The sequence below is a fragment of the Mytilus californianus genome, unplaced genomic scaffold, assembly GCF_021869535.1.
Source record: "Mytilus californianus isolate M0D057914Y unplaced genomic scaffold, xbMytCali1.0.p SCAF_20, whole genome shotgun sequence".
Taxonomy (NCBI): domain Eukaryota; kingdom Metazoa; phylum Mollusca; class Bivalvia; order Mytilida; family Mytilidae; genus Mytilus; species Mytilus californianus.
Window position 1 is genome coordinate 9264723 of NW_026262669.1, and position 25668 is coordinate 9290390.

The window sequence follows — 25668 nt, forward strand, 5'->3', positions numbered from 1 at the left end:
GTCATTGAAGTCTAAGAAACACGAACAACGCCAAAAACCAGCGGGTGACTCAACTTAGCCGTAGACAGTTGATTTTAATGATACGTCTGTCCTTTCACATACATTTGAATAAAATGTAAATACTCAACGTCTTTTTAAAAATGCAATAGCATTTTAAAACGTTGACTCTCCTGCTTTTACAACTAAAATTTCGCATTCTAAACCAAAAGACAGATCAAAACATATATGCCAACCTTTTATATCCAACACAAATTTTATCGTATGCAGTCAGTACAATACATACATCACGGATTTCCAAAAATACCCTAATTAGACATGCAACAAAACTATGAAATGACATGTAAGCAATTGTTTGTAAAGTTTATAGTACCTTCCTGTTGTACGTGTTTCTCTTTAAATCTTCTTTATTTACAATATAATTTATTCGACTCATTGTTTTTAGATTGTCCCCTTGTTCATATCTGCCCAATTTTTATGATTAAACAAACACAACTGTAAACCATTGTTTCCATAGATTTGATACATGTCTCTTTCAGAACAAATACGATCAATTCACTTGCATATTCACACATAATGATAACACAGCTGTACCTTTAAATGCTTTCTGTATTCGATTTGGGATATCGAGGAAAGTTTTGAGCTTTGACTTCTTTTTGACAGCATGTGGAATATTGTCCTGAGATTTAAGTGCACCTGGGTCTGACATGTTCCTGCTATGTTTTACTGCACCTGCATCCGAAATAGAGGTTACAGGATCTTGAGTCTTCGTCTCCTCGCTATGTTTTACTGCACCCGTATTTTCTATGTCATCAATTGATTTATAAGCATCTGATGGAGCTGTCACTTCTTTACTCCTAAGTAAGCTTTGAACTGTTGCGTTCAATATGGATCCTAATAATGAATAATCTGTTTTATCAAAAACAATGTTTTTTTTTCAGACAATATGTAATCGCATAAACAAGTGAAGCGCAACTTTACTTCTGGGTATATATACACTATGTAAGTACTCTTACGACGTGACTGAAGCGAGGGGAGGGTGTTAGTGCGTGAAACTTGCTTCCCCTACCATGGTTTGTGCCTTAACATGGTCGAGCTCTCTAGAAAATGTGGTGTTGTGAAGTGGTATTTATCTTTGTTTTTTTTTATTCCGGAAGTTGAGTGATGATAGTTAGTGTGTTTTGGTATTTTCCAATATGATGTTTATTACTGCAATCTTGTCTATGTATTAAAGAAAGCAATACACAACTTGGACTGCCGTTTTTTCAACTATTGCCACAAGCATAATACACTGAATATAAACTACCATCATTCCGTATCAATCGGTTAAAAAGGATTCTCACCTTAGTACTTCAAATTAGAAATGTGTATCTTAATGAAATAGAATATATCTTTGTCTATATTCAGATTTTTTTTTTTTTTCATTTTAGGGATCAATAACATGTAAATATGTTTACTTTCTGGGAGTCATTTCCACATCTGCATTGATTTTATTCGGCGTTTTTAATTTTGAATATTGTGCCATTTTAAAAGTATAGGATGGTGACTTAGATAACAGACTCAAATGACATGTATTCTATTATGAATAAAGTGCAAGATTTTATTAAAATCAGATTCATGTGATCATCTTCGAATCATTTGTTTCAGTCAAAGTGGGGAATTAGCTATATTTATATTAGAATTTTTACTCTTACACAAATTTAAAAACGTAGTCGATGTTTTATTCAAATTGTAATTCGAGTTGCCCATTTACCTCGGCATGATGCGAACTTTGACCTTGTTTTTTTTCTAATTCTTACTCAAACTTCGTTCTGCTTTGAATCCTATTCAAACTGTAACTGATCATTAGCTCAAACTAAACACGTTGTTACAAATGTATTTCTGAATCGAACTTTGACCTGAAGTTTAAATCCTATTCTTTCTGGGACATTCATCAATCTCTAGCTCGAACTCCACATATTACTTAAAGTGTCATTTGAGTAAGTCAATTACTATTGTTTATTTGCTTAAATTATAAATACCATGCTTTAGGAAAATCCAACAACGTTCTTTTATGTCCATTCCAGCTCTTCCCAGGTAAATCCATATACCATCCGTAGATTTCCGCTCCTCTGGAGCCTCGTCTCCAACCAACATTTTGGCTAAACTCGTTTTACCCACGCCAAATGGACCAGTCAAAAAAATTCTATTCCAAAAGCATCTGTACGCCCCGCTTTTTACCAGACCTTTAAATTCCTTATCAGAAAAGATCTGTACTTCTTCATTAGGGCCTGTTAAAATTAAAACCGAAACTAATATAAATTACAAAATTAAGATATCAATTATGAACTATAAATCTGCAAAACAAATACCAGCAAGTATGAACAAGAAGCTGTAAGCGATTTCTTGTAATGGATATCTATTGCAATATTAGACATTTAACACAATTCTGAGTGTGTATCAACCAAATTAAAAGTATCGTTGGACAAGACAGAGTTGAATATACCTTCCCATGAACACAGTGCAGATCTCACATGACGCTTATCTTATAAACTTATCCTACGTAAATTATGTGTTCAGTTGCCTTAGTTTAATTTGCCTGTTATTTTTTGGTTCCTTACAGTCATTAATATCTTATCTAACGCATACAACTTATGAAGTTACTTTCAGTCAAAAACATTGGTTCATATAGCTCTTAATTAAAGGCAATAGTAGTATTCGTGACTCGGTACAAGATATATTTATCAAAAACGGTGGGTTGATATAAATAAGAAGATGTTGTATAAGTGCCAATGAGACAGTCTCCATCCAAGTCCCAATGTATAAAAAGTAAGAAGTTATAGGTCAAGGTATGGCCTTCAACACGGAGCCTTGGCTTACACCGAACAGCAAGTAATAAAGGGCCCCATAATGACTAGTGTAAAGCATTTAAAAAAGTAAAACCAACGGTCTGATCTACATTAAAAACGAGAAACGAGAAACACTTACGAACCACACCAACAAACGACAACTACTGAACAAATGGCTCCTAAACCTGGTTTTACGGCTAGTCAAACCTCCCGCGTATATGACAATGTTAAAAATTCCTTTTTCTTTAAACTATAATTTCTTTACGTGCTAAGATAATTATCTATATTCGGCTTTCTCAAATTTAGTTCTGAGCGTTCCTGACAAAGAGAAATCCAGAGAACATAACATTTAAAAAAGTTGTATTTTCATTCCTAAATACAAACTTTAGGCTTTGAGTGTACCTGAGGGAAGTTAAATTCAGATAAATGCTTCGGATGCATGAATGTATTGAACGTGTTATTTTCATTTTTTTTTTACAATGTTTGATCAAAAAGTCCAATGATAGGTCTGAAGAAAAAAATCATGGTACTTGTACACAGTGAATGCCTAAATAGAACTTCTCTATACCCTTGTCATGTTGTAGTGTATAGCGTGTGTGAAATCTTGACCATTGAACAACAAGTGACAGAAAACATATCTTTAAATTATAACAGTGTACATCTCAACATCAAAACATATCAGACCAAAACCCAAATCATCACTTCACAAAGAAATTGTGAAAACGTAGAATAAATCCATCCGCATGAAAATTAAAGCATAATCAAACAAGAAGTTCTGAATATCGCTTACATAGTAATATTAAAAATCAAAAGTTCACAACACAGACAAAAATATTTAGCGGAAAGGTATGTAACACAATATTTTCCATGCTCCACATATAATAACAAAAATGAAAGCATTTCCAAATACGAATTGACTACCAGACATAAATGAACATCCCGTATACGTTCAGCATAACATTCAAGTGTACCAAACCAGTTATTAAATCTTTAACAGTGAGTTACAGTTTCATAGATAGATATAAGAAGATGAGGTATGAGTGCCAATGAGACAACTCTCCATCCAATTCATAATCTATAAAATTAAACCATTTTAGGTCAAACTACGGTCTTCAACACGGAGACTTGGCTCACACCGAACAGCAAGCTATAAAGTGCCCCAAAACATTACTAGTGTAAAACCATTCAAACGGGAATACCAACGGTCTAATCTATATAAAAATCGAGAAACGATAAACACTTATGAACCACATCAACAAACGAGAACTATTGAAACATCAGATTTCTGACTTAGATCAGGTACAATCAATCGCAGCGGGTTTAAACGTTTTAATGGTACCAAACCTTCACCCTTATCTGAAACAATAGTGTAACATCACAACATAGAAAGACACACTATAAAATATCAATAGAAATGGATTAACTCAATCAAAAGACGTCGTAACACAAATGAACATACACAGAACGAATAAATTTGATCTATGATACAATGTAAATACAAAATTAATAATAATAAGGGATGAATAAGTAAAAGTATTATACCGCTGTGAAATGTTAAACAATGTCAGAAAAACATCAACCTTGAAAAAAAATTCCGCCATTTGCAATAATGTTATACACAGGTAAATGAAAATAATGTTGTTGTTAGGTATACTTCTTCTGTCTGTATAACCTTCCGTTTAGGAACACCAAGAAACTTATAGATGTATATCACACATATTATTTTTATCATATAAAAAATCAAACCTGTGGAGACTTGTAAAAGACCTTTCTGCTGTGGGATTTTTGAGCTGACTTTTTGCTTTTCTGTTGACATGACAGTCTACAACATGAAATGTACTTGTTATAGATATCAAATTAGATATTTAACTAAATGTTATAACATGTCTGACTTGCTCACCTGCAATCAATGCATATTGTTGATTCAATAAATGTTCTTGTAGTTTCCATTGGTTGAAGTCAATTCTTAACATACATTACTGATAATACGAAATCTAACGATTGTTATGATCAAACAATTATGTAATTAACACGGATAAAATTTGTTTTACACGCAAATTTGTTAGATTGATGAATAATATCAAACGTTCCAACAAAATTAAACATGCCATTTCCACAAAAAAAAAAAAAACTCATTATGATGCACAAAAGCATATTATCTTTATATTTTAATATACTTTTAAACCAATGCTTTATTATTCTTTAATTGTACACAAAAAGTAAAAACACACATAGTATTAAATATTTAATTTCATATTAGTGCTTAAAATATATTATCACTCAGCATTTTAAACTCGTCTTTTACTTGTGTTCTACATTTTTACCACTTTGAACATCGACAAACCTTCATTCATAGTTGTTCAAGCAGACACACATATGGTTGAGTCCAATGAGATATCGAACAATCAAGATATACTAATCAGAGTTAACAATGCAAACAGAGTATTTGCTGGGTCTGATAAAATCATCAATTGAACCAAGTGTTGACACAACCTGTATCGACAAAATAAGGTTTTTCTAGATTTATCATTTTCATTAATATTCTGGAATAGCAACTGTAATTGTAATTGTGATGTTAACATTGTACTGTTTTAGTGATTTTGATGAATTAGACATCTTACCTAATCTCAACAACAAATGTATACCATACTCAAGCATTGGACATGTTAGAACTTGCCGTATAGTCATTTTACAGATATTTGTACATTATTGAGGACTGTATGTTGACTTTAAAATTTTCATTTTTATTTTGTTGTGTTTTAAGGTTGCTATCTACACGATCTAGTATTACTGTTGTTGTATATCTTACAGATGTTTTTGAATAGATGGATAGTTTTTTATCAATACTGTGCATACTGCTAAAGCTCAGATTGATTCCTATACTACATAGTCAGATGACAACAATATTAATTCTCTACGTTTCAAGTTGGTTTCTCTTAAAGTATTAATATGGTCTGTATACTTTTGTGATCGTTTTCTACCATTTAATAAGACAGAACATGTACCTTGAGAAAGTCCATTATTTCGTTCTTTTCTTTTCTTTTTTCACTAGAATCTTGTTCGTCTCTTTCTGCAGCCAGCTGGAAAGGAGTTTTACCCTAAAATACAATCTAACAATTTACATGTTTACCTTCACATATCATTGGGTATTCTTTTGTTTTATCACATGTCAAGTACACATAAAGCATTTATACTTATGGATATACGTTCATGGATATACTAAAAATACTACGAACTGTACTCTTCAAGAAGAATACATTTGATTATCTTGTATACAATTTTTTTGAAAACATGTGGAGTCAAATATCAAGTAAATTACATTTTTAACTCAATCCACGAAAATTCTTACCTATGGTAATACATGAATCAACAGTACTTGTTTTTGTTATTTTACTTACATTGTTTAGGATATTGATTCATTTAACTTATTTTATATCTTTCTTATGTAGATAATTGTGTGTATGAAAGTCAACATTAATTTAGTAATAGTTGTTTTAAAACTCAGCGTATTGTTAATGATTTTACTGTCACATTATGATTTGTCTAATGACATTGTACAGCAGTATGTAAACATCCTTCGCTGTGTACTATATATTTTGTTCGCAATTGGTTGTTGGTAGTTTCTGATGACTGTTAAGTGTTTGATTGGCGACTGTGTCTATTTTGGACGGATGACAGGTGGTTGTTTCTTTATCATACACGTTTAATTATTTTTAATGGCTTTTTTCTGTTAACCAGATTGTTATCATGTATTTGATTGGTAACTATAGTCATACGTCTGATGTTTTGTAGTTGTATCTTGAAACTATTTGTGTTTTATTTGTTGATGACAGTGTCTGATGATTATCGTGTGTTGACATACACAGTGAAACACAATCCTTGGCTGTTTCTTCATACTTTTGTGTTTATTATTGGAGAAATAACATGCCAATACATGGCAGAATTCTAATGCAATTCGTTTGTAACGATAATTTTCATTGGACGTTGAAAAATATGTTGAGTGTTTAGATTCCACGTTCTACCAGTCTGTAACCAAGGAAAGGGCACCATTTTTAATTCCGGGTTTTATTGGTATGTTATTTCTCAAAAACAAAAAGTCACATATTGTGCCTTAAAATCTTCATTTTGTCAATATTTTAACCATTTTGGAGCACACAAAAATATGTTTAATGTTTATGTCTAAAATCGGGAATATACCTACGACGGCACATTGTTTAGATGCCAAAGACGACCTTACTGTTCCGCTAAGTTTTCATTTATGAAGCCAAAATATTAACTAAAATAGAATGTATTTCAATATGTGGCATTGAAATGAAGATAACTGTTTTGAATTTTAAGCTGGACCTTCGTGAATCTGTCGCACACATCCATTCTGAACAGCTTAAAACCAAAATGCAGTAAAAATAATAATCAATAATGGTAATACTTGATAATGTTGCATATCTTAATTGATATTGGGGTATAAAGATAATAAAATCAAATTAGAATAGCATTAACATACATTACTGAGACCTATATTATTTTACATTAAAACTATTATGTCAAATGTTACCTTATATGTCAAAACCACGGGACTGATTCCTCCTTCTTCTATCAGCCATTTGGTAACATGGAAATGTCCATACTGAGAAGCCACATGTAGTGCAGTTCTTCCATCCTATAAAAACAAGCAATGTGACAGTAAGGGCAATGTTGTGTGATCAGTATCAACAAATACGACACTATTGTGCTACAACTGTTATTTGAAATTGTGTAATAAGTTGGGCAATACTATTTGATCGCTAGAAAAAAAAATAATCACATAAAACAGTGATATCAACACCTCAATGATGTTTAAGAAATAATTTGTTTAAGAAATGTATAAAATGATTATAACAATGGATTCAGTACGACGTCACTAATAATATATTATTATATTTGTTGTTTTTAAAATATGTTGTATATAGCATCTATATAGTTATTCTTATTTGTCTAAAAATGTGAACATAATTTGTTCTCATCAATTATCTAATAACAATTTAAATCGGATGTTTATTGATGTTAACTATAACTTTCTGTTAGACAACAGCAGTATCATTTTAGATCGTGTTTTGTCTGTTAAACATGTATGAATATAAACATACGGTGACCTATAGTTGTTAATTTCTTTGTCATTTGGTCTCTTGTGGAGAGTTGTCTCATTGGCAATCATACCACATCTTCTTTTTTTATATGATATGTGATTATCTAGCAAAAGGAGGATTAGAAATAAACTTAAGAGATAATATTTATCATTACTTTGGATTTTGTTTCTCTAACACAACCAACTGTGAACAGGTACTGGACTATATCCAGGTGTCCATTGAAAGCAGCAACCGATAATGGTGTTAATCCAGTCTGTAATATCAAAATATAACAGATATCAAACTTAATAAACTGGACAATGTTGTGTAATAAATATCCACCAAGTATATATCCCAATGACCAGTGGTCAAAACTGGAAATAATTCACAATCACCCTTGTATTTATATTTTACATAAACAACCAATTAACAACGTATTCTGTTGAGAGCTATCATACTGCCTATCATAGCTGTCATCTTAAAAAAGTATTGTTTACCAAAAAAATTATTAATTATTAGTATACATGAGACAATCTAAATACAAATATCATATAACAAGTATTTGTTTCTTTTTTTTTTAAATTGCCTCACATTTTTTTTTTAAATAATAGTGTCACACTTTAAATAAAAACACAACTTGTTTTCACCAACCTTTAATAATCAAGTTTAATCAGATATTTACCAAAAAAAAAAAAAATTAAGTAATCGTTATCCAATAAACATGTCTTATTGAGTTAAACCATTTCAATTGCTATATTATTGTGTTCATTTCTATGTTGCAATGTTACACTACTGTTTCAGGTTAGGGTGAAGGTTGGCGCCTGTAAAAACGTTTAAACCCGCTGCATTTGTTTGCACCTGTCCTAAGTCAGGAACCTATTGTTCAGTGGTTGTTGTTTGTTGATGTGGTTCATAAGTGTTTCTTGTTTCTCGTTTTTTATATAAACATACCGTTGATTTTCCTGTTTGAACTGTTCTAAACGAGTCATTTTAGGGGCCCTTTAGAGCTTGCTGTTCGGTGTAAACCAAGGCTCCGTGTTGAAGGCCGAACTAAGACCTATAATTGTTTACTTTTTACACATTGTGACTTGGATGGAGAGCTGTCTCATTGGCACTCATACCACATCCTCTTATTTTTATCTACTTATTAACAACATAATTTTGTGCTGATTTAGTATAAAAAGAATTAAGATGATATCTAGCATCATCTCTGTTCTTGCTTCTGTATCTCGTTGTGAGATAACAGAACTGTCACCGTCAAATTATATTTTTTTAAACTAATGTATTCAATATATGTATCAATTGAGACAAATCCAAATATAAATACAATACAATAAACATTTGCTGTTTTCAAAAATATTTTGACATCATATCTGTTTAAGGTAGTACCAAACCCCTTGACTAAAATTAATTTGGCTCGTTTAATTTACCTAAACGTTTGACAAAATATTTACTTTTACCCCTTTGACAAAAATATAAAAATTTCAAAAACGTTATCGAAAAAAAATCGTTGGATATATAGCAATTCGACAAATACTAATTTTGATCACTGAAAAGCTTAGTATTTCCTTAACAATAGAACGTGATTAGAACGTTCAGCTGATTTTTACAGAGTTATCTCCCTGTAGTGTTATGTACCACCTTAAATAATCATGATCATGATATCTAACTTAGAATATGAACACAACTTAATCTCATCAACTTCTTATAAAAAAGTAAAATAAAACGCTTATCCAAACAGATAGATAAAATTAGAAAACAATATACAACATGTATCATTTGATTCAGACCCATTTTGTGAAATGTCAGAACTTCCATCATAACTATCATTTGAAACATTTTTTTAGGATATGTATAGAATATTATATCAGTAGATTTCTTTCGACGAAATGAGTAATATAAGATCCCATTTGTTGTTATTCTTACAAGTTGTTGTTATTATTGTAAGACATTAATAATTAACATTATATTTGTAGAATTAATATTTGTAATATTGTAATGGTAATTAGTTTATTACAAACAGCAGACACACAAATGCTATAGCATCAACAACTTATATAGTATAGTAAGCAACACAATATAAATAAAAACAGAAGGAAAAACAAACAAAACAAAACAAAATAAATCTAAAACAAATAGTTCCTTATAATCTACTGTATTAATTGTGACCGTATTTTCGAGTTCTTATTTAACAAATAATAAAATCTTTGAATATGTTCAAATAAGTGATACACATTTTGAAAAACTAGGCCAAGAACAACAAAATATTGAGGCAAACATCTAAGATGCAAATGTCTATCTGACTAAGGAGTTAACACAACATGTTCTCGTTAACTTATAATAAACAAGATAAATCAGATTGTAAAAAAAATATTTTTGTCAGAAATAAAATTTGGTCCTTTATGATGTTTATTATTCGATATAGTTTGATAAGACAAATACAGTGATCCTTTAGATTTACTAAGAAGTATGTGTTGTCTATAAAACCTCTCTTATGATCAAACGTGAATACAATGACCAGTCACACTTGTATTTAGATTCTACGTTAACAACACATAAACAGCCTAATTTGCTGTTAGATGTCTCTGTCAAATTGTTATCCTTTCAACCTTATGTACACAATATTGAGACAAATCCAAATGTTAATACATTATAACAAGCATTTGTCAAACACAAACAAAAAATAACATCCTGTTTTTTTGTGAGATTTTAAAGGGTTAAAAAAAACTGTTTTACATTTAGCACGCTTAAATAGTAGTATCAAACTTAAAACGTAAACAAAATTGTGTCCCATCATCTTCTTATAAACAAATAAATCTGATGTTTACCAAAATATATGAAAAATTACAAAGAATTTGATTCAGACCCATGTTGTGAACTGTTAGAGCTTTCATCAGACCTGACACTGTCATACAAGTGAGAGGTTTAGCTAGCTGTGAATCCAGGTTTAATCCACCATTTTCTACATAAGAAAATGCCTGTACCAAGTCAGGAATATGACAGTTGTTATCCATTCGTATGATGTGTTTGAGCTTTTGATTTTGCAATTTGCTTAGGGACTCTCTGTTTAGAATGTTTCTCTGAGTTCGGTATTTTTCTTATTTTACTTTTTTTTTAAACAGTTTTGTAAGAAATGTATGATGTATTAATATCACTTATTAACATAAGATATGTACATGAAATATTATAAGTCTTAGCAGCTAACACAACACGTTTTCGTCAATTTCTACTTAATAAGTTAAATCAGATTTTGATAAAAGTATTGTGTTTGTCAGAAAACTAACTTGGCTCTTTATTATGTTTATTATCTGATACAGTTTGATGAGACAGGTGAAATGATCCTTTAGATATAATAAGGCGTATGTGTTGCCGATTAAACCTGTCTGATTAACAATAAGAATGTGTGGTGGTTCAGTATACAGAGGAGAAGAATCAGGCAGAGGAGGATATATCATCACCTTTTGTTCTGCTTCTCTATCACAGCCTACACTGATCAGGTATTTGACAATATCAAGATATCCGTTCTGTACAGCAAACAACAATGGTGTAAATCTATTCTGTAACATCAACATATAACAGACATTAAAACTTGTGTCATAAACTGGACAATTTTGTGTTATAAATATAAACAACATATATAATAGCACACGAATCAGCTGTCACCACCAACAACATAATAATCACACATACATCTATATTCTACATTTGCAACAAATAATTCTTTAAGATAAAGTATCCAAATACAAATACAATATAACAAGTATTCATTGATTTCAAAAATTGTTTGATATTAAATCTGTTTAAATGATAGTATCAAACTTAACACGTAAACACGACTGTTTTTAATCATCTTCTTATAATAAAATAAAATTAGATGGTTATCAAAACAAAAAATACCAGAAAACAAAATACAGCAGACATCATTTTATTCAGATCCATGTTGTTACATTAGATCTGTAGAATTGATATCACAGACTAAGGAGTTAACACACCATGCTCTTTAAGTAAGGTAAATCATATTTTAATAAAATTATATTTTGTCAGAAAACAAACATGGTCCTTTATCATGATTATTATCTTAGAAAATTTCATGAAACAAGTACAATGCGACTTAATAAATACTAAGAAGTTTGTGTTGTCCATTAAAACTGTCTGACTAACAACATGATTTTGTATAATTTCACAATGAAGAGGAGTAGGATCAAATAAAAATTATCATTACATTGTCTCTTTCATCTCTTTCACAGCTCACTGTGATCAGATATTGGACTATCATTAAGTTCCCTTCCTGGACAGCTAGAAATAATGGTGTATTTCCATCCAGTAATATCAACACAAAACAGACATCAAAACTTGCGTCATAAAGTGTTTAATGTTGTGGTAAAGATATAGAATATATAGCACACGAATCAGTGGTCAACTTTAAAACAAAAAATATTTATGGTACTTGTTTTTTTTTGTGTTATATATGAGAAATCAATTTACCCAACACTTTTCAGAATAATATATAAAGTTTGTGTATCGATTGATTCTTTAAGATGAATAACCAAGTACAAATAAAATCTAACAATAAAACAAGTATTTGTTGATTTCAAAAATTGTTTTGCATTCAATCTGTTTGAACAATATTATCTGACTTAGAATATAAACACAACTTGTTCTTTTCAACTTCTTATTAACAAATTCAATCAGATGTTAACAATAAAAAAGAATGTCATTGAACCAAAAAAAACATGTAGTATCTGATTCCGTTACATATCTTGTATATTCTACATTAATGGCAAATACCCAACAGGTTTGTTGATGGATTTGCTTCGTTAGATGGCGAAACCAACACTATCTTAGTAAATACAATTTAATTGTGAAATGTATAAACTTGTAGAACTGATCTTATCTGACCTCAAACTTTAACACAACTCGTCAACTTCTTATTAACAGGTAAAATCAAAGTTTTAAAAAATATTTTTGTTGTCAGAAAACAAAAAAAGTTATTCAGTGCAACAAGACAAATACAATGAGACCCCACTTTTTGATAATCTAACACATAGTTGTTGTTGATCACACCTGTCTGATTAACAACATGATTGTGTGGTATTTCAGAACAAAGAGGAGTAAAATCGGATCTAAATAGAAATTATACATTTGCATTTTGGCCTCACTGATCAGGTTAAGTTTTCAAATATCATCATGGAAGTTAATGTGCAATGCAATATGTTTAGATAGCAAACCATTATATATATTGCCGCCTTGAAATGTTTTTTATGAACATGAAGATTGTTTTATGTATGTTTGTTGTGGGTAGTTTCTGTTTGACAGCCTGTACATTCATATCCATACTAGACAAAGGACCAAAACTTGTTGTAATGGTTAGAAATAGTTCTTTTCGCTCAAACTTTTCCATTAAATTTGAAATACAAAAATGAGTTGAAAAGCATTTGATTTTTATTTGATCAACTGATGGATAAATGTCATCGTTTTCTGGTTCCAGAAAAGGTACAACATGTACATGTACAATATAACTCATCATGCTCATATTCTAATTCTGACCAAATCTCAGGGAAACATGTGCCATTTTCATGTCCCTTTGTGTTGCTGTTAAAAAACAATAAAGAAATATAGGACCATTTTTACTATCGGAAATCAATTCTAGCAATGTCTAGGCTATACATGAAGATACTGGTGTGATAGTGAAACATGTTAGTAGTGCATTACACAAACATGTACAGTAAGCTAAACTTGTTAGAAAGCACAACAAGAGAATTGTTTAAAATGATGAAGGTCAATTTAATTTTTTTTCCGCAATTGTGTAACGCTACAAATACCTATGGCTTCTTAGAAAGCACATACAGTGTGATTTTTGATATTAAGATTCGTCATCCATTTCTGGGGGAGGTCTTACAGGATGGCAATCTTAAAATATCTTTTTCCTTTTTATCCATTTTAATCCTACTTTAAAAGAAAATGTGAATATCCAAAAGGTAGAAACATTGCATATAAAAACATTGACACAGAAAGCTTAATATGCTATGAAAATGAATGATGCCAATGGTTCATTGGATTACTTATGCCTCTTCGTGACCAATAGTGCTGACGCGGGTCTTAATCACTATTAATCAATCAATTCATTCACAGCTCTACATTCAGTCTTGAGGAACGTGTCGCTACAAGACCAAAATATCCCATAAAGACAAGTTATTAGGAAAGACAGTTTAGAACATCTAAATCATACAACAGATACATGTATTAAAAAAAACAAATGCATAAGTACATTAAAATTGAAAAATTATAATGTTTCTGTCATGTTCCACCAGATCTTTAGTTTAATAATGAATGAACATGTAGTAAGATGATAGGTCATGGTATATATTTTCCATGTGTTCTGACGCTAAGAAAATTTTGATATTTAATTTAAATGCAATGTTCCAAATTCAAATTTAACATTTTATTATTTTTTTTTTAACTGGTTGATGATACATCAGATGACACTGACTAAGTGGAGGCGACCAGAGAAAGATATCAATTTGAAGTTGAAGTTAATCTACTGAATATGCAAAATTTATTTAGAATCTCCTAAAGGTGCATTAACATATATAGTACTTTTTTGTTAAGACGGAGTCTACACCGTGTAAGAAAAAGTATGTGGAATGATCCGAATTTAAAATCCCTGCATAATGCAAATCAAAATAAAATAAAGAACTGTGCCATGAGCCCTTTTTGCTCATCGTTAAGCTTTAAGGATGTACTCTGGTGAATTTAAAAAAATCTGGAATTTAAAATTGATACTTTATATTAAAAGTGCATTAGTTAAGAAACAAAATAAGCTAAAAATATTGATAGGTAATGGAACTCCTTTTTGAGATATTTGATTTTTAAAAAAGGACGGGAAAATCTTCCTTATATTTTGCACTGGCATTATTTGGGTCTAAATTGTAAACAAAGAAATCTATAATCTGCTGAAATTTTCTTGATGACCTTTTATGAAATGAAAAATGGGTGATATGGGGCTTAAATGATTAACCCTATACCTTAGGAATAAAACCCAAGTAGTTTGAACATCTGACAAAACTTCCTAAATTTCACATTCCTACATTTTATGTTCAACTAATAATACTGTGAGTACTGCTCAAACAGACCCCCTCCCCCCCCCCCCCCCTATACAAAAAAAAAAAAAAAAAAAAAAAATGCACACAAAACATAAAACATGAATAATTTGGAACTATTTAGCCTACCTCAACTAAGTTTGTGGCCTCTTTTTTTAAACGAATGACATTCCATAGCCGTCTAAAGTATGAAAATGGACAGTTTTCGACGATTTTTCAAAGAATAATGTTTCATAACTTCGCAATGTCATCAAAAATTTATAAAAAAGATAAATTATTTCAATAGATATAGTCAACACAGTTTCATGGGAACTGCTTTTTTCTTTAGTTATCGTCCGAAAATTGGAAAATCCCTCCTTTTTATGAATAAATTCCGAATACTCCAAAAAGTAAAATCAGAATTTGTTTTTTTTCAATTAAAAGGGAACGTACGTCAATATACATATATAGACAATTCATCAAAGTGTCATGCAAATTGGAGAACGCGTCTTTAAGCTATTGTCTAAAGTTTTGACGACGGACGGACATACGGTCGGACAAATTCAATCAGATGTTAACAATAAAAAAGATTGTCAGTAAACCAAATACAATATGTAGTATCTGATTCCGTTCCATATCATGTATATTCTACATAACCAACACCTACACAATATCAGCACTATCCTAGTAAATACAATTTTATTATAGAAATGTGTATATAGAATAAAGGACTTTTTTTATTTTAAGACAAATATTAGATATGTATTCATTGTTAAAATCAAAGGTTTCTTTCCAATTAGGCAAGTACAATAAAAAAAAACTCTGTTTATTATTGAAACAAGTATTTGGTTTTTGTTTTGTTTTTATTTATTTTGTTTTTATTTAGCCATGTTTTACATTAGATGTGCAGAACTAATATAATCTGACCTAAAACTTTAACACAACTAGTCAAAATTTGGTAAACAAGTACAACCAAATGTTTAAGAAATATTTGTGTTGTAAGAAAACAAAAAAAAAAAACAACAAAAAAAACGATTCAGTGCAAACCAGACAAGTACAATGAGACCCAACTTGTAATGATTTTACACATACCTGTTGTTTATTCAACCTATCTGATCAGCAACATTAGTTTGTGGTGATTCAGAATAAAGAGGAGTTGATTTGGACCGAGGAAGCTTCTTTACCACAGCAAGAAACGGACGATATGTAGTTATCCTTCCCGTGCATCAATAAAACATAGTGTTCTTTAAATTTGTAATATTGACATATAACAAGCATCACATTCTGTGTCTTCAACTGGACAATGTTGTGTGAAAAATATCAATGCAATATATATCACTTAAATCAGTGGTCAAAACTGAATAAGATGACCAGTCACTCGTTAGACTACAAATAAACAACATGTTTTGTTGTGAGATATGATAACTGCCATTGTATAACACATATTTTGAAAAAAAGGATTGGGCATTTTATGTAATTGTATTTTTGTTTGGATAAAGTTGTCTGATTAACACCAAGATAAAATGTTTATTTAGCATAAGAATGGAAGTCATAGTGTGAATTATTAAGGGTTCACAACTAGTAGTTAGAAATCATGAGGATTAAGTCAATGCTGTGTGAATTAATGAGGTGACATCATCAATGAAGTGTTAACATATCAGGACTCATCATTCATGATTTTTAAATTTATGGTGATTCATCATCAGTAAAGTGGTAATGTTTAGTACTCTTCATCAGTGGTGAATAAATGTGTGATTTTTATTTCTTCGGTAAAATGTGACGTTTTCAGGATTGATAATCAAAGATGTATGAAATTTTGAAAAGTGTTGATAAATTTAGTAGGATTCATCATTCAGTGGTGTTAAAATTCATGAAAATTAACATTAGTAAAGTGTGAATTTATCAACATTTAAAATCAGTGATATGTAATTTTAACAGATATATCAGGGATGTTTGGATTTGTAGGATTCATCATTGTTGGTCTGGGATTTTTTGATGATTCGTAATCGGTTTCTGAATTGATAGTTTCATAATTAGTGTTGTATGAACAAACTAAATTAGTACGGATTCACTTCCAGCTGTATGTGAATTAAAAAGGGTTCACAATCCGTAGTGTGAATTCATGAGGAATTATAATCAGTGGTGTGTAAACTACTGAGGTTCGACGTCAATAAAGTGTGATTTTATTAGGATTCAGCATCAGTAAAGTGTGATTTTATCATCATGCACAATCAGTAAAATGTTATTCTATCTGTATTTATAATCAGTGGCGTGTAAATTTATCAGGATCATCGTGAGTAGTCTGCGAATTGGTGAGGATTCATAATCAGCGAAGTGTGAAGTTATCTGGATCCTCGTCAGTAATCTGTGAATTGGAAAGAATTCATCATCAGCGAAGTGTGAAATTGTCCGGATCCTCGTCAGTAGTCTGTGAATTGGCGAGGATTCATCATCACCAAAGTGTGAATTTATCCGGATCCTCGTAAGTAGTCTGTGAATTGGTGAGAATTCATCTTCAACGCAGTGTGAATTCATCATCAGAGAATTGTGAATTCATCTCTCAGAGAAGTGTGAATTCATCTCTTAGGGTAGTGTTTAGTCATCTCTCAGAGAAGTGTGAATTCATCTCTCAGTGAAATGTGAATTCATCTCTCAGATAAGTGTGAATTCGTCTCTCAGAAAGGTGTGAATTCATCATCAAAGAAGTGAGAATTTATCAAGATCCTCGTCGGTCGTCTGTGAATTGGTGAGGAACCACTATCAGCGAAGTTTGAATTCATCATTAGAGAAGTGATAAAGTATTTTGATTCATCATCAGTGAAGTGTGAGAGAATGAAGATGCATAAGTGTAAATGTATGAGGATTCATCATCAGTGATGTGTTAATTCACTAAGATATGCCATTTACGAATTGTAAATTGACGAAGATGCATTATAAGTGTTGATGGATTGATCAGGATTTATAATTTATGATTAAATTCCTAGATTTTTATTGGAATTTCACTTCCATCAGTGGTGCGTGAATTAAAGAGGAATCATCAGTATTGTTGGATGCTTTTAAGAGGATTGATTATCAGTGGGGTATATATGATAGGACTTTACAAATAGAGAGTCAGTGAATTTTAATGGGCCACACCCTGGTGGTGTGTGGATGTATCCGGATTCATTAGCAATGGTGTGTGATTTAATTAGGATACATCATCCTTGAAGTGGAATTTTATCATAATTCCTCATCAGTGCAGTTTGAATATATGAGGATTGATAATCAAAAATCTATTAATTTATCAGCATGCATCATCAGTTTCGTGAGAATTTAACATGATACATCAGTGGTGTTATTTATTGATATTCACCACCAACATGACTAATGGTGTGTTTATGAAAGAGAATTTATCATCAATGATGTTGAATTGCTGAGGAAGCATCACCAGTAAGTACCAATATATGAGGATCTATTAAAACTGAATTGTCAAATAACGAGGAATTTTTCATCAGTTAAGTGTGAATGTTATGTAATTGTCAATTTAAGTGGTGTGTGAATTTTCTGGACTTTACCAAAAGAGTATTGTGAATATCATTAGGCTTTTCCCTTAGTGGTGTGTGAATGTATGAGGGATTACATCAGCAGTGAATTGTGATTTGATTTTATGAGGATTCATATAGTGGTATGTACATTTATAAAGATTCATTATCAGTTTTGTGTATATTTCTGATGATTCATTCAGTGTTATGTACATTTATAAAAATTCATTATCAGTTGTGAGTATATTCATGAGGATTCATACAGTGGTGTGTACATTTATAAAGATTCATTAGGGAAAATCGCTTTGAATCCGTTAGAACAGGTACATATAGTTCTAATGTATCATCTTATGTAAAGAGAGTTCCGTTCCTGCAAACAAGAAATTTTAAAGTTTGAAATTGTTTTTTGAAATAAATTGATCCAAATAGGAATCATACATTTGCATTGTCCAGGTTAAGTTTTCATATATGAGCAAGAAAATTAGTGTGCAATGCAATTATGTTTAGATAAATAAACATAACATACACTGCCGCCTTTGAAATGTGTTTAATGAACATCAAGATTGTTTTATGTTTGTTTGTTTGGTTAGTTTATGTTTGACATCCTGTATAAGTGTAGTCAGTGGTTAGTAAACTAACGAGGTTCGACATCAATGAAGCGGGAATTTATCAAAATGTATCATTGATGGTGTTTAAATTAATCATCAGAAAAGTGAGATTTTATGTTGATTCATCATCAGTGAAGTGTGAATGTATGAAGATTCATCATCAGTGATGTGTTAATTTATCAAGATTCGCCATTATCGATTGTGAATTGACGAAGATGCAATATAAGCGGTGTGTAAATTTATCATCAGATAAGTATGAATTCATGACGATTTGTAGTTAGTGGTGCGTGAGTTTATCAGGATTCATCAGTAGTTTATGTATTTAGCAGGATTCTTAGTGATGAAATTCTTAAATTAAATCAGGATTCATAGTAAGTGATAAAATTCCATGAATTTGATCGGGATTGACCTTCGATGGTATGTGAAATCAAAACAGCTCCACAATCCTTGGTGCGTGTATTCAAGAGGGATCATCAGTATTGATGTGTGCATTAACGATGAATGATTATCAGTGGTGGGAATAATATAGGATCTTACCAATAGAGGGTCAATGCATTGTAATGGGATGCACCCTAATGGTGTGAGAATGTATCAGGATTCATCAATAATTATGTGTGAGTTAATGAGGATGCATCATCAGTGACGTGGAGTTTTATTATACTTCATCACCAATGGAGTATGAATTGATGGGTATTGAAAACGAAAAGTCTGTTAATCTATCTGCATCATCAGTTTCGTGATAATCTAACATGATAAATCAGTGGTGTTAGTTAAATGAGGTTCACCACCAGCATGACCAATAGTGTGCTAATTTATGAGGATTTATCATCAATGATGTTGAATTGGTGAGAATGCATCACTAATAACTGTCAATATATGAGGATTTATTAAAAGTGAAGTGTTAATTAACGAGAATGTTTCAATGCAGAGTGAATGTTAATTTTAATTTTAGTCGCGTGTGCATTAATTGGACTTTACCGTAAGAGTATTGTGAATTTCAGTAGGCTTTACCCTGAGTGGTGTGTAAATGTATGGGGGATTTATTAGCAGTGAGTTCTGATTTTAGGAAGAATCATACAATCGTATGTAAATTTATCCAGATTCATCGTCATTTGTGTGTATATTTATGAGGATTGTACATATATGCAGATTCATTATCAGCTGTGTGTATATTTATGAGGATTCATCAACAGTGGATTTGGAATTTATTCGGAGTCAGTGTAAGTGTTAACTTCCTTTAGCATTATCATTTAAAATTAAAAAAAAAATGTAAAAAGAAAATATATCAATGGATTCAGAAGGACGAGAGAGAAAATGTGATCGAACTTTATATAATTCTTAAATGTCTAATATTATTAACATATAATTGATAGATTATCTAAATTAAGATGTTAACACAACATGTCATCATTAAATTCTTATTAGCAAGTAAAATCAGATGTTTACATAATTATGTGTATGTCAGAAACATTAAGAGGCCATGCCAGAGAAAACCAGGCAAAACTTGAAAATCTTGTTCAACAACCATTTTTGTAAAATTGTCACTTTGCATTGTTTGCACTCTGTTTTATAAAATCATTTTTAACAATCATCTTGTGTTATATTGTTAGAAAATTAATTTAGATTTTTCAGTAAATTTGACTGGCTATATAGTGAATTACGAATATTGTTTTCTCAACAAAAACAGTCTACAATACAAAAAAAGATAATATAAGTAGAAGAGGTTTGTAGCATGTCTACAAGTGAAAATGAAATCCTAGAAACTGTGACAAATTATGTACAGGATTATTAACAAAAGTGTAGCGTTTATTACTGAAGGATTAATAGTCATACGTGTTTTTGATGATAACGTGGGAAATCTTACAGTCCCCACAACTGTAAGACATGTACTTGGGTCTATAATGGATTGTGAACACAAAAGAAAGATGTAAATGCTATAATCCTGGGCATTACAAACAGAAGAAAGGAGAGTCACTTTGAATTAGTTCGAACATGTACATTTAGTTCTAATTTATAATCGGCTGCAAAGAGAGTTCTGTTCTTGCAAACCAGAAATTCTAATGATTGAAATTATTTCTTAAATAAATTTATCCAAATAGAAATCATACACTTACATTTTGGACTCAATGACCAGGTTACGTTTTCAAATATGATTATGACAGTTAGTGTGCAATGTAATTATGTTTAGATAGCTAACAATAATACACATTGCCGCCTTCAAAATGTGTTTTATGAACAAGATTGTTTTATGTATGCTTGTTATGGTCAGTTTCTGCTTGACAACTTGTATTTTCATAACCATACCAGACAAAGGACCAAAACTTTTTGTGATGGTTACAAACATTTCTTTTTGCCCAAACTTTTCCATTAAATTTTCTATTAAAAATGAGTTGAAAAGCATCTGATTTTCTTTTTGATCACTTGATGGATAAAAAGTCAATTAACAAAAATACCGAACAAATCAAATCGGAAAGTCCTTTTTCAAATGGCAATATCAAAAGATCAAACACATGAAACGAATGGAAAACAACTGTCTTATTCCTCACTTGGTACAGGCATGTCCTTATGTAAAAAATGGTGGATTAAACCTAGTTTTATAGCTAGCTAATCCTCTCAGTTGTATGACAGTCGCATACAATTCAAATATATTGACAACAATGTTAAACAAAACAAACAGACATAAATGGTAAAAATGCCAACAAGCATTCTTTGGAAAAAAGTCTTGTTGCATTGTTTCAATCTGTTGTATGGGACACATTATTTTTTAAGACCCATCTTGGGTTACTATGGTTAAAATTTGATTTAGATTGTTCAGTAAATTTGACTGGTTATATAGTGAATTGCGTGTATTATTTTCTCAACAAAAACAGTCTCCAAAAAAAAAGATCAAACAAAATCTAAAGGATGACGATGAGTACATGAGGACAAGAAAATAACATCTCTGGTATCTGTTCATATGTAAACTGACTTATGCATTAAATTGTCTGGAAATTGTAGTTTTTCTTCAATTTTTTTTTTCTATTAAGACATACAAAAAATAATGCTCTTTAGTTTGAAGACCGTTAAAGGTTGTGATGTTTTGATGTAAACATGGTAACAAAGAACTTATGTTGCACATGTTGATACATATTTCAACAGTCTAATATGATTCAACATGGTGTGCTGTTGGAAGACGTATTTCCTCACAAGGAGTTTGTAGCATGTCTACAGTTGATAATGAAATCTTAGAAACTTTGACAAATTTTGTACAGGATTATTAAAAAACGTATAGTATTTATTACTAAGGGATTACTAGTCATATGTTCATGTGATTTTGATATTAAAGTGGGAAATCTTACAGTCCGCACAACCGTAAACCCCTACTTGGATCTATCACGGACTGTGGACACCAAAGAAAAATACAAATGCCATAATCCTGGAAAAATAGAATGAAGAATCACTTTGAATCAGTTATAACAAGCACATATATTTATAATTTATAATCGGCTGTAAAGAAAGTTCCGTTTCTGCAGACGAGAAGTTCGTATTTTTGAAATTATTTCAGAGATAAATTGATCCAGTTGGAATCTTACATTTGCATTTAGGCCTCACTGACCAGGTCAGGTATTCAAATATGATCACGGAAGTTAGTTTGCAACGCAATTGTGTTTAGATAGCTAAAAATACTATACAATGCCGCCTTCAAACTGTGCTTTATCAACATAAAGATTGTTTTATGTATGTTTGTTATGGGTAGTTTGTTTGACAGCCTGTATTGTCATATCCATAGCAGACAAAGGACCAAAACTTATTGTAATGGTTATAAGTATTTCTTTTCGCACAAACTTTCCATGATTTTTTTTTATAAAAAGGGAGTTGAAAAGCATTTGATTTTTTTGTGATCACTTGATGGATAAATGTCAAAGTTTTCTGGTTCCGCAAGAGGTACAAAATGTCCATGTACAATATAACTCATCTTGCTCATATTCTAATTTTGACACAAATTTTAGAACAAAAATATGCCACTTTCATCACCCTTTTTTGTTGCCATTGATAAACAATAAAGAAATATAGGACCATTTTCACTATCAGAAATCCACAATAGCAATGTCTAGGCTATGCAAGAAGACACTGGTTTGATAGTCAAACATGTTTACACGGTATGAAACAAACACGTACAGTAAGCTAAATTTGTTAAAAAGCGAATTGTTTAGAATTATGAGGGTCAATTTTATTGTTGTCCGCAATTGTGTTATGCTACATCTACCTATGGCTTCACATACATTGTACATTTATTGATATTTAGATTCTTCGGCCATTTCTGAAGGGAGGTCTTAAAAGAAAGTCAATCTTATCATACCTCTTTCCCTTCCATCCAGTTTAGTCCCACTTTAAAAGAAAAATGTGAATATCCAAAAAGTAGAACAATTTCCTCAAAAAAAAAAAATAAAAACAACATTGAAACAGGAAAGATTCAAATGCTGTGCAAATAAATTATCCTCAAGGATCAATGATTGAGTTATGCCAATTCACGAACAATAGTGCTGACGCGGGCCTATATCACTATCAATCAACCAATCCCTTTAGAGCTCTACATTTTATATCTCATGAAGACAAGTATAAGTAAGGATCTTGAGTTTAATAGTAAATGAACAAATCTTGTGGAACTTGTCGCTACAAGACCAAAATATCACATAAAAAGTTATACGTATGGACAGTTAAGAATATATGGATCATACAACAGATACATGTATCAAAAAACAAAAACTAAATATGCATAAATACATTAAAATTGTAATTCTATAATGTTTCTGTCATGTGCCACAAGATCATGGGTTTAATAGTGAATGAACATGTAATAAGATGACAATACATCATGATATATATTTTCCATGTTCTTACGCTAAGAAAATGTTGATATTAGATTTTTAAATGCAACGTTCTTATTTCAAATTCCAAGAAAAACTTCTAACATTTTTTTTACACTGAATGATGATACTTCAGATGTCACTGACTAAGAGAAGGCCATCAGAGAAATGAATCAAATTGAAGTTAAAATTAATCAACTGGATATCAACAATTAAATTTAGAATGTCTTAAAGGTTCATTTACATCTTTAGTACATTTTAATTAAGACGGAGTCTACATCATGTAAGAAAAAGTATTTGGAATGATTCCTCATCTTAAATCCCTGCATAATGCAAATCCGAATAAAATAAAGAACTGCGCCATAAGCGCATGATACGCCCGCCGCCCTTTTTGCTTATCTTTGCACTTTTGGATGTATACAGGTGAAAGTAAAAAAAAAATGAATTTAAAATTGATACTATTAATACGAAGTGCATTAGATAAGGAGCAAAATAAGCTAACAAAAACGGCGAGAAAAAGGCTGACTCGGAATTTTACCTTATATTTAGCATTCGCATTGTTCTGGTCTTAAATCGTTAGAAAAGAAATCTAGAATCTGCTGACATTTGTATAATAACCTTTTATAAGCTATTGATGTCTTCTATGAAAAGAAAAGTGGGTGATATAGGGCAAAACAAAATTCCCTGTATCTTAGGTAAAAACCCAATGAGTTCGAACATCTGACAAAACTTCCTAAATTTCATCTGACTACATACTAAAATGAATGTTATGTTCAACTAACAATATTGTGAGCACTGCTCAAATAAAATCCCCCCTTTTCAACCAAAAAAAAAAATATAAGTCATGCACACACAGTGGTACTAATTGGCACACAACATGAATGAAATTACATAACCGTCTAAAGTATGAAACATGGTTTTGAGCGATTTTTTTATAGAATAGAGTTCCATAACTTTTCAATGGCATATCAGAAATTGATCAAAAAGCAAAAGGGGGCTTATTTAAATAGATATAAACAAGTCAGTAAAGTTTCATGAAAAGCGTTCAAAACGTTATTTTCTTATTGTTCGAAATCTGGAAAATCCTCCCTTTTTTATGAATGAATTCCCAATACTCCAAAAATAAAATCAGAATGTTTTTTAAATTAAAAGGGAACATAAGCCAATATATAAAAACAATTTACTAAAGTTTCATCAAAATTGCTCAAAGCCTTTTTGTGTAATTGTCTGAAAACTGGAAAATCCACCATTTTGTTATTATCAATAAAATCCCTCAACTCGGAAACGGAAAATCTTAAATTCATCAACATGGAAATGAAGTTTACGTCAATAAATATAAACAATTCACCAAATTTTCATGAAAATTGAAGAAAGCAACTGTGAGTTATTGTTGGAAGTGTTGAAGACGGACGGACAGACTGTCGAATAATGGTTTACCATATTCCGTTCTGCAAACGTGCATATACAAATCAGATAGCACACACACAAAAAACATGAATGACAATGTGTATGCCAGACATGCCAGAAGAGTTTTAATCCCCTCCGATATGAGCCTGCACAAATATTATCGAACTTGAAATGCATGTGTATTGTAATGTTTTACACAAGATTTAAATTGATCTTATTCAAACTTCTTGTAAAGGTCCTTCAGCAAATACTTGTGTATACATTTATAGCTTTAATATT

General features: G+C 31.0%; 1 protein-coding gene across 1 annotated transcript; it reads right to left on the reverse strand.

The window, feature by feature from the left end:
• Window positions 1-547: 547 nt before the first annotated feature.
• Window positions 548-11866, reverse strand: LOC127731829 (ankyrin-2-like). The gene is made up of 8 exons (XM_052240670.1): window positions 11840-11866; window positions 11386-11484; window positions 8103-8201; window positions 7378-7482; window positions 5831-5923; window positions 4572-4647; window positions 2088-2267; window positions 548-891 (listed from the first exon to the last, which is right to left on the reverse strand). The coding sequence occupies exons 1-8, from the start codon at window positions 11864-11866 to the stop codon at window positions 548-550; spliced, it is 1023 nt and encodes a 340-aa protein (XP_052096630.1).
• Window positions 11867-25668: the final 13802 nt, after the last annotated feature.

What these genes read in the sequence shown, in the direction of transcription:
- LOC127731829 (XM_052240670.1), bottom strand. Translation starts at nt 11,866, where the DNA reads ATGGATCTGAATAAAATGATGTCTGCT. An exon ending in TGAATAAAATGATGTCTGCT is followed by an intron (nt 11,485 to 11,839) that starts GTATTTTGTTTT and finishes TTGATGTTACAG; the next exon opens with AATAGATTTACACCATTGTT. An exon ending in GGAGCGGAAATCTACGGATG is followed by an intron (nt 892 to 2,087) that starts GTATATGGATTT and finishes ATTCATTATTAG; the next exon opens with GATCCATATTGAACGCAACA.